At 38.4% G+C, this 17,248-nt stretch overlaps 1 protein-coding gene across 2 annotated transcripts in view; it reads left to right on the top strand.

Moving 5' to 3' along the window:
• Window positions 1-15,354, top strand: part of foxn2a (forkhead box N2a) — a 46,541-nt gene extending 31,187 nt beyond the window's left edge. The window contains exons 3-6 of one of the 2 annotated variants that reach the window (XM_067421045.1): window positions 8,771-8,895; window positions 9,935-9,984; window positions 10,527-10,595; window positions 14,814-15,354. In XM_067421045.1, coding sequence (XP_067277146.1) covers window positions 8,771-8,895; window positions 9,935-9,984; window positions 10,527-10,595; window positions 14,814-15,259 — 690 coding nt within the window. In that variant the 3' untranslated portion in view covers window positions 15,260-15,354. The remainder of the gene's footprint in view (window positions 1-8,770; window positions 8,896-9,934; window positions 9,985-10,526; window positions 10,596-14,813) is intronic. The other variant, XM_067421044.1, reaches the window with a different exon arrangement.
• The last annotated feature ends 1,894 nt before the right edge of the window (window positions 15,355-17,248 follow it).

The raw sequence follows: 17,248 nt of genomic DNA, 5'->3' as shown, positions 1-17,248 counted from the left end.
AAAAAACGCCCAATGGAAACATGTCAATTTCGCAAAAAACTCCCATATATCGCAAAAATGTTTTTACACTCGCATGAGGTTGATTTTCAGGCAATTTGAAAAAAGACATTTTCACAACTGCAATGGAAACAGCTTTTCCGCTTTTACAGGTCCGGGCGTACGTAAAAGCGGATCATTCTTTACAGATGATGGTATGTTTGGACAGAAGAGCGTGAGTTCTTTATTAAACTCATAAAAGACAATAGAATTACAGGAATACTGGGTTCTAAAGGATTTCACACCGGATGTGTGACGAAAAAGGGAAGCGAAAAAGCAAAATATTTCTCATATCAGTAGCGATACGAATTTGCGATGTCGGACGTTTCAGAGCTCCAACAGTCCAAAACATTTGCGTCTTCAGCTGAGAAAACACGGACACTTCCTCATTCAGTGAAGACGAGCTTTTTATTTTATTTAAAAGACAGAAAAGATAGTTTTGGGTGCACCCAGTCTTAAAAGAACAGGGAGTCTGAAGGGGAGTCTGCTAATATTGTACAGGAGCTAAAAGTTTATCATGGCCGATTCCGCACTTACTTTCCAAAGTCCATTGGGCGATTTGAGGAGCTCCTCTAGAGACAGTAACGTTAGCAGCGCATCTGACGAGACTGAGGTTGCGTTCACACTTGTCATGTTTGGTTCGATTGCTCGGTTAGTGCGGTTCATTTGAACATATGTGAACGCTGCCATCCGAACCCTGGTGCGCACCAAACAAGCGGACCGAGAGTAGTTAAGTTATTGCTGTCTGCAACTCGGACCAAAGACATGTAAACGGACCAAAAACAGGACGTAATGTCACAAGATGCGACGCATAATGCAGCTGATTTGACGACGCGGAAAGATCGGTGTATCCAAAATGAGTAACTTTAACGTTAGAGGGCAAACGTGGAGCAACGAGGAGGTGCCTAATTAATATTTGGTCAGACGAGCATGTTTCGAAAATGCTAGAAAAAGCACAAAAAAAGCATACCTGGATCTTCTCATCAAAGGACCTGTGTTGCCCATTATTAGCAGGGACAGACGACAGAACGGCCGTCTCTTTTCTGCACAACGGAGGAAATCCTGCTGCTGTTTTGAATGTTTTGAACATTTTATGAGCTCTTCAGGAGTTCTCAGCGGGTAAAAATAATGCCATATGTACACGCATAAAATGATCGCGTGTAATCCGCACACAGCGTTGTTTTGAATGTTCGGTAAGCAAGCTCCTACGTCATATAAGCCGACCAATCAGGTTGTGACCATCTCCCTGTTCCTTTGGTTCGGTAACTTTAGGTTCGTTGTTAAAAATGCCCGTGTGAACGCTAAGCGGACCAGGACTATATGTTTGTTTTTTGTTTTTTGGTCCGGACCAAACTAACCGAACTACAAGTGTGAACGCACCCTGACACATACACACACACACTTCCAATCGATCCGGAGCATCTACGTTTCTAATCACAATGTAAACATTTATGTGCCAGTCGTACTGACGGAAACACATTCACTTTCCATAGTCGCAGACACAAGATTTCGAAAAAAATCAACAAGTTTTAACTCAAAAGGTTAAGTTATTGCTGTCTGTAGCATACAGTAGTAAACCCAGCTGCAGGTGTACAGCTTTTACTAGACCTACAGCTGTAATATCTTGAGAAATGCATACCTGGGAAAGGTTAATCTTGAGTGAATAGCTCTTGACATCAACTGGATTTTCGTCACCTGCGTGTCCTTGTATGGGATTGTTTGAAGCCGTTTCTGTCGCTGCTAGAGTAAACAAACAACAACATCGAAACAGAAAAAATAAATGTTTTTTCACCACAGCACATTCGTGTTTGGTGTGGAAGCACTCATTACACACACAGCACCCAAAAAAATAAATAAAGAGCTAGTGTACATAAACCTACCAACATTCATGGCATAATTTTTTTACGACTTTAAAAAGTTTTTGTCACATAACATCGGTGAATGGAAACGCTCTCATTTCACAAGTTTTTTTTATCAAGTTTTTTATCGACTTTTAGAAAAAAAAATTCACACATGCATGTATTTTATATAAATAATAATTGACTTTTTTGTGCCACTTTTATTTTAGTGGAGTGTAGAGAGAGGATCTGGAAAGGTTGCGAGCTGGGGTTTGAAACCTGTCACCCGTATGAGCACCACAGCTTAAAGGGGCGGTGAAACACTCAGTTTCAGTCAATCTCATGTCAATCTTGAGTACCTATAGTGTAGTATTGCATCCTTCATATCCCCGAAAAGTCTTTAGTTTTATTATATTTGTAAAAGAAATATGGGCTGTACCGAGTCTTTCCGGAAAAAACCGAGCGCCTGGAGGCGTATCGAGTGGGCGGAGCTAAAGAATGACGAATGCGCAAAGCGGTGACGTCCTCAAGCGTGGAGAAACCCATCGCTATCTCAGCTAATAGATATGATCCAGAATCTAATTCGGAGGCTGAAATAGAAACAGCAACAGCAGGATGTCCGTCTCTGTGGTATGTACTGTCAACATTTGTCTTTACTCTCAGTTTATGAGGACATGATTCGGTTTATGGACTATTGTATGTGACCAAATCTTAGTAGCAAGCAAAAACGGTTTGCACGTCAGACTAGTGTAACGTTATACAGAGAACAACAATGAAGTAACCGTTAGCGCATTTGAATGTCGAAGCACGCGATCGTGTCGTTTACTGATGTTTACTCACGCGACGAGCCAACAGCACAGACATTTGAAGCAGTTTTACTCACCGGCTGCTTCCAAAGCAGGACCGAACCTTTATCGCTGGGACCGCTCCTTCAAAAAACCACACTTCTTGGAGTGTGGAGATCCACTTTGCGATGCGACTGAAGCATTTCTGCGTTCAAATCGGTTCAAATGCAGCGCTGCCTTCCCGAATGCTGTGCTGAAGCGGTGAAGTCGCTCGACGTCACCCATAGGAATAAAGTGGAGCGCGGCGCGTCAGAAGTGTTCACGGACGACTGGATCTGCACCTGAGAGACTGTTTATGGGCGTGCATTTCCTCTCTCGCTCTAGTCACGTGCGCGCACCCTACCGGGAGAAGAGCCCGTACGGCCCATACAAGGACCTTCCGCTCTATTACGTCAAGTCGACCCATACTCGAAAAAAAACTCTCCGAAACTTGTGAGAAACCGGAAGGAGTATTTTTGACACAGAAATACTCCATCAAACGTCCACCATTAGTTTTTGAAACTTTGTCTAATGTTTAGGATGGGAATCCAAGTCTTTAACAGTGTAAAAAGCTCAGTATGCATGAAACAGCATTTCACCGCCCCTTTAATAGTCTGTGAGCATGTGCACTGACCATTACATAATCATTTAGTTTTTCTTTGTTTAGATGGTTTTAGACTCCCTCACACTGTTCATCAGCCTCTGCCTGTACGGTCCATGTCATTTCCTGTGCTAGGGCTCGATGCTGTAACGCTGAAGTGTGTTTACTAATGGCAGCCAGAGAGAGATTGTGTGTAAGTGGCCGGCTGTGAAATGATCTTTTCTCGACCCAGAGAGGTCAGCGGCAGTGAGAGGCCATCCGTCAGACACACGCGGAGAGAGACACAGAGGTTTCAGATGACACTGACTGGTTTCGGTTGCCATGACAACGTTTCCTCCTTCCTGTTTATGAGCAGGCTGGTAATCTGAGTCAAGGTTATAGCCTTCTCTCTCTCTCTCTCTCTCTCTCTCTCTCTCTCTCTCTCTCTCTCTTCTCTCTCTCTCTCTCTCTCCTCTCTCTCTCTCTCTCTCTCTCTCTCTCTCTCTCTCTTCTCTCTCTCTCTCTTCTCTCTCTCTCTCTCTCTCTCTCTCTCTCTCTCTCTCTCTCTCTCTCTCTGTCTGTGCGTGTATATAATATATGTCTGTGTGTGTGTATGCATGCATGTGTGTATATATATATACACACTCACATATATGTATATTACAGTTAAAATGTCCCTGTAATCCACGTTTTTTTCTCTACATATTTGCATCATGATATAGTTGAGCAAAATCACACACATGCTGTTTTTCTGTCCAGAATACCACTGATTTTATACAGCTGTTCAATAAATAACAAGTTAATATCGTTATTTAGACACAATATTGTCTGTTTTGCTCCAGTGTTGCCAACAAAATATAATGACAAAGCATATCTGCTCATCTCTGAGCAACACACAGCGGTGTTTCATTTCTGAATCCACGTTTTGAACGAATCTGGTGAACCAGTGATTTAATGATTCATTCATAAAGAGAACCATTTATTCACTCCTGAATGAATCAAAACTGAATCAGCCGTTTGAATGAATCGAATTAATGACTCCGTGACTTAATCAAGACATTTACCGCCACCTACTGTAATTTGAGTTTCTTATTTATTAAAATTATGGAGCCTTCATTTTTTGTAATGTCTATTAGATTCTTTACACAATAATGCCTTTAAATGATCTTTAATATCTCAGCCAGATTGATGTGTGATTAATTAATGGCCACATCAGGTTAATATAATTAGATAAAACATTTAATAGCCTGATTTTCATATTGTAATAATTTCATGTTTAATCTCCAAATGAATGTAGAAACAACATACAGTAGCCTATATTTTAAATGTTTTCTGAAATGGCCTCTTTTTTATTGAAGAAGGCATCACAGACCACCATTTTGCTAGTGATGTTTCTATGAAATAGATTTAATTTTTTTAAAGGGTTACTTCAGCGATTACCCCCCCCCCCCACCCCCCCATATCCCCCTGAGACGAGAGATTTATGCATTTTATTTCTGGAAAAATTCCTCTCGTGACGCAAATTGATGACATTTGCGTCACGAGAGGAATGTTTGCCCAGAGGCTAAAGACTACAGCCAGCAGAGGGAGCCATTTCCGCATGTTTTCAACTCGTGCATCGCACAGCTCAGCTACAGGCATTAATTTAAACGGATGCTGAGCAATGTAAGTGTTTTAACTTCTCAAATTAATTTCTATGAAAGTTAAGCTTCCAAAGGCATGAACTGAAATGCGTTGTGAATGATATGCCACGAATGTGGTCGCGATTACCTCAGCTCTTATCACGAGAGCTCATCAACTCATTTATGACGTTAAATGTAATCTGACTCCTAATCTGAGTCAGTGCTGTGAGACTCACGCGGCGACTCGATCGTTATATTGAACACACACGTTCAGTATTTAATTGTACTTTCTGAACTCAGTCACAGTAATCCAGTAGCGGTGGCTTTGGGAATGGCCTCACAGGGCAGCGAAGCATTCTGGGAATTGTAGTCTTTCATCCCCATGAGACAAAAATACATTTCTGTCTTTTCTCAGTCTAGAAAGCACCAAAATTCAAAAATAATTTCGCATTTCTACTACATTGATGACCCAGTTTAAATACAGATTCATCTTCCCAGCGCTGAAGTACCCTTTAATTTTAGCCAATTATACATAACAGTATAATTGAAAGCTATACATTTTAACATTTAAAATGACTTAAAACAATCTTTACATAAACCCAGTATAATAAATATTACATTTGCATGTTATTATTTTTACTTGCCTCGTCAAAATGCACCAAAAGTTATTGTTTTTGTTGTTTTTGACCGATGTATAAACCGTGCTTAAAGATTTTCAGGTAGGTTATGAAACACTTCAGTCTTCACTGCTAAAGTGATCAATTAGATATAGATTAGTCCTCAATAAAGCAACGAAAGCGATTCAGTCAAGAGCAGTGAGTGATTCTCTTTTTTCTTTTGTTCTTTGATTTACTTTAATGATAGACAGCAGCAGGATTATTAGACTGCTGTCACTTTAAGAGCTGATGCACATGATGGGGATCTCACACACGTCTCACTTTCTCACTCTATATCCATTTTAGGATGATATTTAATTTAAATGTGCTCCCGGGATAATCGAGAAACTGCCATTTTGGCATAATTGTGTGTTTTTTGCTGTTCAAGCACTCTGAAGCAGCTTTCTGTGCACATGAGTGTGTGTGTAGATTCTAGTGTGTAGACAGTAGATTCACAAGTACTGCACTGTGTTGTTTTTGTCTCATCATGCTTGAATGGTCTAAAAGCATTTGCATGAATAAAAGCGTGATCATATAATGTAACACTAGCTATGAAGATCTTTTGCGTAGTCCCAAGTTTTGAGATTTCCGCACTAATCAGTCTGAGATGTTAAAGCTAACAGCGAGGGTTTTCTACCTTTAACACCCTTACCTCCATTGAGTGCAATAATAATGAACTGATGCAGTAATTATGGGAACTCATGGATCAGATCCTGTCATAAACATCCTTTATGCCGCTTACAACCACGTTCTGATGTTTATCAGGCACTTTTAACCACTGCTCGTAAACTCCCAGCAGGCTCTGTACTGGCAATCACATGCTCAGATGATCACATTAAGACACTGTTTAGATGGGGCGATTCTAGGATTTTTATTTTAGGGGTGAAAATACCCAGTGAGGGTATAAAAAAAATAGTAACACTTTAGTTTAGGGTCCAATTCTCGCTAATAGCTTATTAGCATGCATATTACTAGGATATTGGCTGTTTATTAGTACTTATATAGCGCACATTAATGCCTTATTCTGCATGATCATATTCTACATCCCATAATTGTGCCCAGAAATGTAGGCAGGGTTTTATAATCACTGAGATCCCAAATGTGAGGTATTTAGGAGGGTGCGGGGGCATGATCCCCATATGTGCATGTTAGGATGTTCTGAAGGCCAAAACATTAGAGAACACTAGCTTGAAAACCATGTCAGTGGGTAGTAGATTGTCTTTCTTCTTATCTCCACATCATCTTTGTTTTTATCTTACCCTGTCTGTTCCCCTCCTAAAACTGAGCTTTGACTGATATAGTGTTTCCATTTTCGTCAGTGAAGAAAGTAAACATGGTTAACTGATATTTATATGTTTTATGAATCATTTCCGTTGTTAACTTATTGAAGGCTACCAGGAAAGCTAGGTAACTAAGTTTATTAAATTAATTCACAATATGCACACATTCAGTACTAATCTTATGTCCAATACAGGCTGAGCTTTTTTAATTTACTGAAGGCTACAAATGGAATTATACTAATTTACATGTACACATTTATTATTAATCTTATGCCTAAACTGATGAAAACGGCTGTTAATATTTCTTGTTTGTTAATTAGGCTACATTTCAGAATTACATTAGCCTACATAGGCCTGTTTTCAATTCAAAATGGCGAAATAAGACAAAAGTTTATTAATTTGCCTGAATATTTTTGCCATTTAACATTGGAGCTGTCAAATATGAAATGCTTACTCGCACTTGATGCTAAAATTTGTGCTCAACCTTAGCAAATTCTGTGAACATAAAGCCTGCCTACTCTGATGTGATTGGTTTTCTTAATTATTTTGGCATTGGTGAGCGGCGATAGGCCAATGAGGCTTAGATGAACGCACACTCCTCTGCTTCTGACGTGCTGTGGATTGAAGAACACGCTGATTAATGTAGACTAAAAGACGGGACGAAACCAAAGCCTCCTGCCAGTTTCATATGTTTTAAAGAGGAGTTATCAAAAAAAAAATTAGTGGGGCTGCGCAGAAGTTTAGGGTGGCTGAAGCCCCGTTAAAAAGGGCCATGCTGTTCAGCAGTCAGCACCTCTCACCGGCTGCTGTGGAAGCATGAACCTTTTTTTGTCATTTTCTTTCTGTGTTTGGAGTGAAATGTGCCACTAAATAAAAATGGTGTTTCTTGCACACCTGCTATTTTCTGACGGCCTCGAACTGCAGGATCACGGCTGTGGCTTATACTGACAGGAGGAGGACATCTGACCAATGTACAGTAACCAACCACAGTTTAAAGGGTTAGTTCAGCCAAAAATGAAAATTAGCCCATGATTTACTCACCCTCAAGTCATCCTAGGTGTACATGATATTCTTCTTTCAGACGAACACAGTTATATTAAAAGTCCTGGCTCTTTAAAGCTTTATAATGGCAGTGAATTGTTGCTTCATTTTATGAAGTCAATAAAAGTGCATCCATCCATCATATAACTGCTCCACACGGCTCCGGGGGGTTAATAAAGGCCTTCTGAAGCGAAGTGACGTGTTTGTGTAAGAAAAATATTCATATTTAAAACTTTATAGAGTAAAATAACTGGTGGACTGCCATACGCATCGATTTACTACAAAAGACTAACCCTTGACCATTGATGAACGCAGAAGCGCAGAGGATAGAGCAAAACAAAACACCGGTCATGAATTAGAGCCAAAAAAGAGAAGTGGCGAAGGATTTTGATATAAGAGAAGAGGAGCTTGAGTTTGTTACCCAGCCCGATCCACGAGAGGCGTCAACGCTTGAGATGCTTCTATACATTATTTTATCTTTTTGTTATTCTCTTTACAGCTGTTTCTATTTTTATTTTTACACATGGTATTCTTTTTGGTATGCATATGTTATCACTATTTTAATAAGTTTCTATGTAAAGCACTTTGAATTGCCATGGTGTAGGAAATGTGCTTTATAAATAAACTTGCCTTGCCTTTAAATCCCGCCAGGCGTTACTCGTTTGCCCTAAGTCTATCTAATATTCTAGCTATCCATCTAACACTCCATCTATCATTCTATCTATTGTTTTATCGGTCTATCTATCGTTCAGATTGGACTTTGTGGTTGCAGTCAGCGTGACCTAATGGTTGTAATAAGTGCACTTTTTAGTTTGCTTCAGAAGTGCCGAGTGTCCTTCCGTCTCTGAGTGTTTGCTCATCTAACCGTGTGTGTGTTTGTGTGGTTCTGATAGGTTAACGGGAAGGGTTCTCTGTGGTGTGTGGACCCTGAATACAGACCCAATCTGATCCAAGCCCTGAAGAAACAGCACTTTCCCACAGCCCACTCCTTCTGCACACCCCCTGCTTCCCCACCCAGGTAACACACACATTTACTGTAGTACAAGTAATGTAGATGCACGTTTTTGTTCTTTGGAAATGTGTGGGACCACCTAAACCAATCCTGTTCCACACGTTTCCATTGAAGAAAAGGTGGTGGAAAAATGAATGACGTATTTTCATGTTGTAAATAAGACGAAATCTGTATTTGGAAACTTCACCTATATATCCTTCACGCAGCTGCTGTTGTTTTTGGAGAATGCCAAATGTTGAAACCAATGCAGATTTTCTGGAAGACGAAAGAGCGCCACAGGACACGAATCAGATCTTAACCGTTGTGATATACTGCTGTGAACATGAACTTCATCTCCAGAGTCACTTCATAAGCATTTTACTGTTACTTTTGAGAAAATCTACCGTCATATCATAAACACAACTCAAAGCTCTTTACGGCAACCCGTCAAAATAAGAGTTTGGTTTAACTTTAAATTGTGACCGTAAAGTATATTACGGTTGTACAGTAGAATTTAGCTACAGCTCAATGTAATAATAATAATAATAAATATTAATAATAATAAATTATTATCAATTAATTTTTTTTTGTAAAATAAAATTGTTTAATTTCATATGATTAAAATATCAATCAAATTAAGGTTTTATGCCTTCATTTGATTGCCAGAGTTTCTGAAATAAAACTTTTCTTTGAAATGAATATATTTTTTATGAATTCAATTGATTACATATTCTTTTTTTATTATTAAAATGCAATTAAACCATTAAAATGGAATCTGTAAAACAGAAAACACTGAATTTGGTAAAAACAAAAACAGAATTTGAGTATGTAATTTGTTAAACTTTTAATAAATTGTTGTTAAATTGTATAAGTTGGATGATTTCAGTTAATTAGACATGCTTTTTGATTACTAAAAATTAATTGAAGAGTCCAAAAAAATTAAACGAGGAAAAAAATCAGAATATAAAATACACTGGGTGCTCAAGTAAATCGTAATTGTAAGTGATTTCTGATCCTGCTTTATGTCTCGCGTGTGTGTGCGTGTGTGTGTGTTTCCGTCTGACAGTGCCTTCTCACCTGCACGTCACCTCTTCCTCCAGGACTGCTCTCTCAAAGGTGAGCCATTTCTGTGTTTTCCAGGTAAATAAGTTGGTTAAAAATAAAAGCATGGATGTTTCGGTGTGCTTGAAACCGATTCAGTCTGTTTTTAGACTAAACGACGTACACTTTGCACATCACACCCACATGAGGTTTCCTGATCTCTCATGATCACAGTTCAAAATCATGGAACATGTGGAAATATTTTCTTTTGTATTTATATATGTATATTATATTTATCAAAATCAAGGAAAGTCATTGGTCAGAGAGTATGAGAACTCTGTGAATGTTTTATTTTTTTCCTATGAAGGCTGGACTGTTTTCAATATTTCTCTTTCTCCGTCACCTTGAGTATGGTGGCAGTTGTGTTCACTCTCTCCTCTGTCTGGTTGGTAATGAATTATTCAAATCTTCTGAAGGGTTGCATAGAAACAGAGAAACTCCAGCCCCTTGATTTCCCTCCATAGGCACTCACACACACACACACACACACACACACACACACACACACACACTTTAAGCAGTGCTCTGACCGCTGTGTGTCTCGTGTTCTTTTACAGAGTCTGACATTGATGCGGCGACTGCGATGATGCTGTTGAACTCGGCCCCCGGACACCACACTGACCCCTGTGAGAGAAGACCTCGATCTGTCACTCTAACGCTCAATAATCTGCTCAAACATTCTGTGTGGCGTCTGACTGACATTCTGACCACCTGTCCATCCATCCATCCATCGCTCTTTCTATCCATCCATCCATCATTCTGTCTATCCATCTATCCAACCATCCATTGTTTATTCTATCTATCTATCTATCTATCTATCTATCTATCTATCTATCTATCTATCTATCTATCTATCTATCTATCTATCTATCTATCTATCTATCTATCTATCTATCTATCTATCTATCTATCTATCTATCGTTCCTTTGCTCTATTCATCATCCATCCATCATTTATCTATCTATCTATCTATCTATCTATCTATCTATCTATCTATCTATCTATCTATCTATCTATCTATCTATCTATCTATCTATCTATCTATCTATCTATCTATCTATCTATCTATCTATCGTTCCTTCGCTCTGTTCATCATCCATCCATCCATCATCTATCTATCTATCTATCTATCTATCTATCTATCTATCTATCTATCTATCTATCTATCTATCTATCTATCTATCTATCTATCGTTCCTTCGCTCTATTCATCATCCATCCATCATTTATCTATCTGTCTATCTGTCTATCTGTCTGTCTGTCTGTCTGTCTGTCTGTCTGTCGTTCCTTCTATCTATCTATCTATCTATCTATCTATCTATCTATCTATCTATCTATCTATCTATCTATCTATCTATCTATCTATCTATCTATCTATCTATCGTTCCTTCGCTCTGTTCATCATACATCAATCCATCATTGTTCTATCTATCTATCTATCTATCTATCTATCTATCTATCTATCTATCTATCTATCTATCTATCTATCTATCTATCTATCTATCTATCTATCTATCTATCTATCTATCTATCGTTCCTTTGCTCTATTCATCATCCATCCATCATTTATCTATCTATCTATCTATCTATCTATCTATCTATCTATCTATCTATCTATCTATCTATCTATCTATCTATCTATCTATCTATCGTTCCTTCGCTCTGTTCATCATCCATCCATCTATCTATCTATCTATCTATCTATCTATCTATCTATCTATCTATCTATATATCTATCTATCTATCTATCTATCTATCTATCTATCTATCTATCTATCTATCTATCGTTCCTTCGCTCTATTCATCATCCATCCATCATTTATCTATCTATCTATCTATCTGTCTATCTGTCTATCTGTCTGTCTGTCTGTCTGTCTGTCTGTCGTTCCTTCTATCTATCTATCTATCTATCTATCTATCTATCTATCTATCTATCTATCTATCTATCTATCTATCTATCTATCTATCTATCTATCTATCTATCTATCTATCTATCTATCTATCTATCTATCTATCTATCTATCTATCGTTCCTTCGCTCTGTTCATCATACATCAATCCATCATTGTTCTATCTATCTATCTATCTATCTATCTATCTATCTATCTATCTATCTATCTATCTATCTATCTATCTATCTATCTATCTATCTATCTATCTATCTATCTATCTATCTATCTATCTATCTATCTATCTATCTATCCCATCTATCATTCGTTCCTTCGCTCGATCTATCTGTCTGTTTGTCTCTCTCAGATATGCTCATGTGCCCCCATCATATTGATCTTGGCCGTGTGAAATCTGTGTGTGTGATGTTCTGCCCGCGTCTCAGTGTGATGAGTGTTTAGCTCAGGTTCATGCAGAAAGGCACGTGTGCGTCTTTATTCATGGGGATGGTTTTGAAAATATGTCTGTGTAATGACTAAAAGCTCTTGCTGGTAATTAGTGCAGCGTTGCACTTCCTTCACGCGTCTTTATCCTCGTTAAGCGTGTCACTGTAGTGTTCTCTAGCTCTAATGAGCCTTAATCACCCATAGCAGAATAAACCATCATAAGAGCGCTTCATTATGACGGGCGGATGAAAGTACTTGATGACACGTTTCATAACGGCAGTTTACAGACTGACACTTATGTCAACTAAATAAGACAAGAATTTACAATCTGGCTTTATCCAATGTTCAGATTTCTGTTCTGGATATTTGTGCAAATTAGAGCATATTTAATTAGATGCAGTTTTAAAGGGGTCCTATTATGCTTTTTCCATGTTCATCTTTCTTTAGTGTGTAATGTTGTGTTTGAGTCCCTCCAGCAGGAGTTTCTTCTCTATATCAGTGTCAGTGTTTCTGAACTCCCTCAAACGTCTCCATTGTAGTCTTGAGTTTTCTTTCGAGAACGAACACGTCACAATATTCCTCATTTAAATAATTAATAGGCAGAATAAAGGGGCGGGGCCTGGTTGAGTTAGTTAGTAGTTGAAACTGCCGGTTATGGTAAGGGGCGGAGCATTTCCCAAACCTTTTTAAACCACTTGACCAATCACAACACACTGCTCCAGCCGACCAATCAGAGCGCATTGAGCTTTTCAGAAGGAGGGGCTTCATAGAGACAGGAACTAAACAGAGCGATACTGACAGACAGGGAAGAGAGGAGCTGCAACTATGGGGAGAATTATTATTATTTTTTTTTTACATTTTAAGAATGAAAACCTGTTCTAGTGGAGCCACAAAAAAAATCAAGACCTTAAACAACCACCATCCTCTGTTGATCTAACCGGCCATCCATCCATCCATCTATCATTCTATCTAGCTATTATTCTTTCATTCTATCTATCTGTTGTTCTATCTATGTTTCCTCTATCTATCAATCTATCATTCCATCCATCCATCGTTCTATCTATCTATCCATCGATCCATCTATGTCTGTCTGTCTGTCCGTCCATCCATTCATGCATTATCGCTCTGTTGTTCTATCTATCATTCATCTCTCTATCGAGCTATCATTCCATCCATTCATCTATCTGTCGTTCTATATCAGTCCTCTCTCTATTTCCATCCATTATTCTATTGTCCTTTCATTCTATCTATCCATTGTTCTGTCTATCTACCTATCGTTCTATCTATCAATCCATCCATCATTATATCGTTCTTTCATTCTATATCTATCCGTCTGTTGTTGGTCTATCCATGTACTGTTCTATTCATCTATACACCTGTCTGTCTGTCTCTCTGTCAGTCCATCCACTCATCCATTATACCATCCATCCACAAAATCAAGACTTTGAAAAAGGGCATAATAGCTCCTCTTAAGATCACATTTTACAAAACTTGTTTGCATTTTCTTATAGTAATCAGTCAACCGGGGAAGTATAGTGATATTTATTAGTAGGGATGCAACAATACAGTTAGTCCACGGCTCAATACACATCTCGGTTTTTAACCACGGTTTTCGGTTCGTTTTTTTGCTATTCTATTCTTATGCGACAGGAACAGAAAGAGGTTAAGGAGAAAATGTTTTTATTGCAATACTCTTTCTTTATTTAACTTAAAAGACTTGAAAACCCTTACTTAAACTTTAAAACTTTACACATTCCTAGTGTATTGTATAATATAAAATAAATATATATCAATATTTACAGTGGCAGCTCAGAGACGCACAGCAGCATTTAAGTATGAAATTAAATGAATAAATGTAGGTTAAAATTAAAACTACATGCTACTGTATTAAAGTTTTTTTATTTAATTTTTTTATTTAAGAGCAGTGTGTAATTTTTCTCTTTGTCTTTTGTTGTTTTATTAACATAATTTCAGAGGTAAACTGTCCCTTTAAGTTAAGGACAAGTGTTCACTAGGCTGCGCTGCTAAGACCTGCTCGCATCTCATATACAGACACACGATTTTATTTTAACTTTAGATATAACCGACTGTGTTAATATCTGTTAACCTTGTGTGTATTTGACAGTATTAGCACAGTAAGACTGTCCAGTAATCACGTGTGTTTGACAGGCTTTTAGTGCGCGCGCTCAGCGCATATAAAACGCAAATGAAATGTTCAACCGTCAAGGCTTTAAAACGCGGCTAAACACTGCCTAACTTTAGTGCATATGACTGGACATTTGCTCATATCAGCCCGTAGACTCAAATGAAGAGAAATATTAATTAAATGCAAAACCGACACAAGCGCGTATTGAACCGTGAATGCTGTACCGAACGGTTCAATATTATACTGGGAATTGTGGCATCCCTATTTATTAGTTATATATTTTTTACTCAGTTCTCCTGGGGTGACACAACTGATGTCAAAAACTTGTGCTACAAGTGTGTCCTGATTGTTGTGGTTTGGTCCACAGGTGACCCAGACAGCCCTATAGACCTCTCACGCCGGGACTCGGTCCTAGTGAGCAGCGACCCGAAGCAGGACCACAATTACAGCAGCTCCAGCTTCCAGCGCTGCTCGTCTCGCTCTTCCTCATCCTCCTCATCCTCACTCTCATCCCTGGATGAGGCCGGCTGTAACTCCGGCCAGGCACGCCGCGCCGGCAGCGAGGGTTTCCACAGCGACGAGGATTCGGAGGAGGAGAGGAGCGAACGCCCGCCCTCGCTTCCCATTCGCCGCCCACTCCCCATCAAGTGCCCTCTTCCGGGAAAACGGGCCCGGCCCGAGTCCAAACCGGAACTGGACGAGGAGTTGAAAGAGGCGGCCGGGTCTCTCTTGCACCTGGCCGGGATCCGCTCCGGCCTGGATCTCTCCAAGCAAACGGCCAAGAGTAAAAAACTGGAAAAGCACCGGAAATGAAGCCGAAAATTCCCTTACAGACATTTTATAGGGTTAGTTCAACCAAAAATGAAATTGATGTCATTAACTCCTCACCCTAATGTCGTTCCACACCCGTAAGACCTCCGTTCATCTTCAGAACACAGTTTAAGATATGTTATGTTTAGTCCGACAGCGTATCCAAGTGTATGCACTCTATACTGTCCATGTCCAGAAAGGGAATAAAAACATCATCACAGTAGTCCATATGAGACATCAGTGGGTTAATTAGAGTCTCTTGAATCATGAATCAATTCGCTGATTCATAACGGTTCAAATCTTTATTTTTTATTCCCTTTCTGGACATGGACAGTATAGTGTGCATACACTTTCATGAAGGAACAGAAAAGCTCTCTGACTAAATATAAATATCTTAAACTGTGTGTGAAGATGAACGGAGGTCTTACGGGTGTGGAACGACATTAGGGTGAGGAGTTAATGACATCAATTTCATTTTTGGGGTGAACTAACCCTTTAACCCCTGGACTGTGCCTCCTCATTTTTCACATCATGAAAACCTTCTTGTTTTAGTTTTTTTTCTAACTTTCCTTTTATATGAGAGAATTTCCCTCCCAGACTCAAACTACGGCAATAGCAACTTTCACGCGGAGCCGAACGAAGCCATTCTGAGACACGCAGGCTGTCGGATTTCTTTCGGTGAAGTTGGATAGGGAGAAATTGATGTTTTTCTCTTAAACGTTTGCATGCTTCCTCTTTCAGTGAGTGTCCTACTCTTCCAAGTGAATCTGTGGTGTTTCTACAGAGAACGAGTGCATGTCCGTGTTTTTCGAGCACTAACCTCTCCCGTCGTCCACTTTATAAACGCGCTCCAAGAAATGGAAAATGAGAATTACATCAAGAGTTCCCAGCTTTTTTTTTTTTCTCTCTCTCTCTCTCTCTCTCTCTCTCTCTCTCTCTCTCTCTCTCTCTCTCTCTCTCTCTCTCTCTCTCTCTCCCTCTCCTTTTGTTTTTGTTGTTGAAGTATACAACAAAGAAATGCAATAATTACCATCAGGCGGCTGTCGTTTATGTTCTTTCCCTTCATCAGAAGCACTGGAGATCATTGCGGATGGCATGTCGGAAGCATTTATAGATAACGGATGAGTTTTTCTCTTTTTAAAGGCTCCATCAGCGGTGTTGTTTATGGAGTAAATCTCATGAAAATATGTCAGGGTCACACTTCACTCCAGAATAAAGGAAATAAAAATAATTTTTTTAGCAATAAAATTAAATTCTCAATAATTCTCATTACTGTACCGGTCAAAAGCTTGGAAACATTACTATTTTTTCAAGAATTTAGAATTTTGCTCATCAATCCTGCATTTATTTGATCAAAAAATACAGGAAAACTGTAATATTGTGAAATCTAATCTAAAATAATTTGTTTTATGAATTAGGTTTAAAGTGTAATTTATTCCTGTGAACAAAACTGAATTTATCATCATTACTCCAGTCTTCAGTGTCACACGATCCTTCACTGATCATTCTCAGATGATTTATGCTGCTTCATATTTTTTTATAACATGTGATACACTTTTCAGGATTCATTGATGAATAAAATGTATCTTGAAAAAAAAAGTATTTAAAATATATATATATATATATTAACAATATACACTACTGTTCAAGTTTGGGGTCAGTAATGTTTTGTATTTAATTTTGTAGAAATTAATACTTTTATTCAGCAAGGATGTGTTAAATTGATTTAAAAAAAAAGTGGTAGTAAAGCTTTATATTGTTAGAAAAAAACTTTATTCATGATAATCCTAAAAAAAAAAGTATCACAGGTTAATAATAACATTGATAATAAATCATCATTAGAATGATTTCTGAAGGATCATGTGGCACTGAAGACTGGAGTAATGATGCTAGAAATTCGCAGAAATATGTTAAAATATATTAAAATAGAAACAGAGACTTTTCAAAAACATTAAAATAAAATACAAATCTGAGGTGGAACATACAAAAACT

Source organism: Pseudorasbora parva, chromosome 17 (assembly GCF_024679245.1).
Source record: "Pseudorasbora parva isolate DD20220531a chromosome 17, ASM2467924v1, whole genome shotgun sequence".
NCBI classification, from domain to species: domain Eukaryota; kingdom Metazoa; phylum Chordata; class Actinopteri; order Cypriniformes; family Gobionidae; genus Pseudorasbora; species Pseudorasbora parva.
This window is presented reverse-complemented; position numbering and strand designations above follow the sequence as displayed.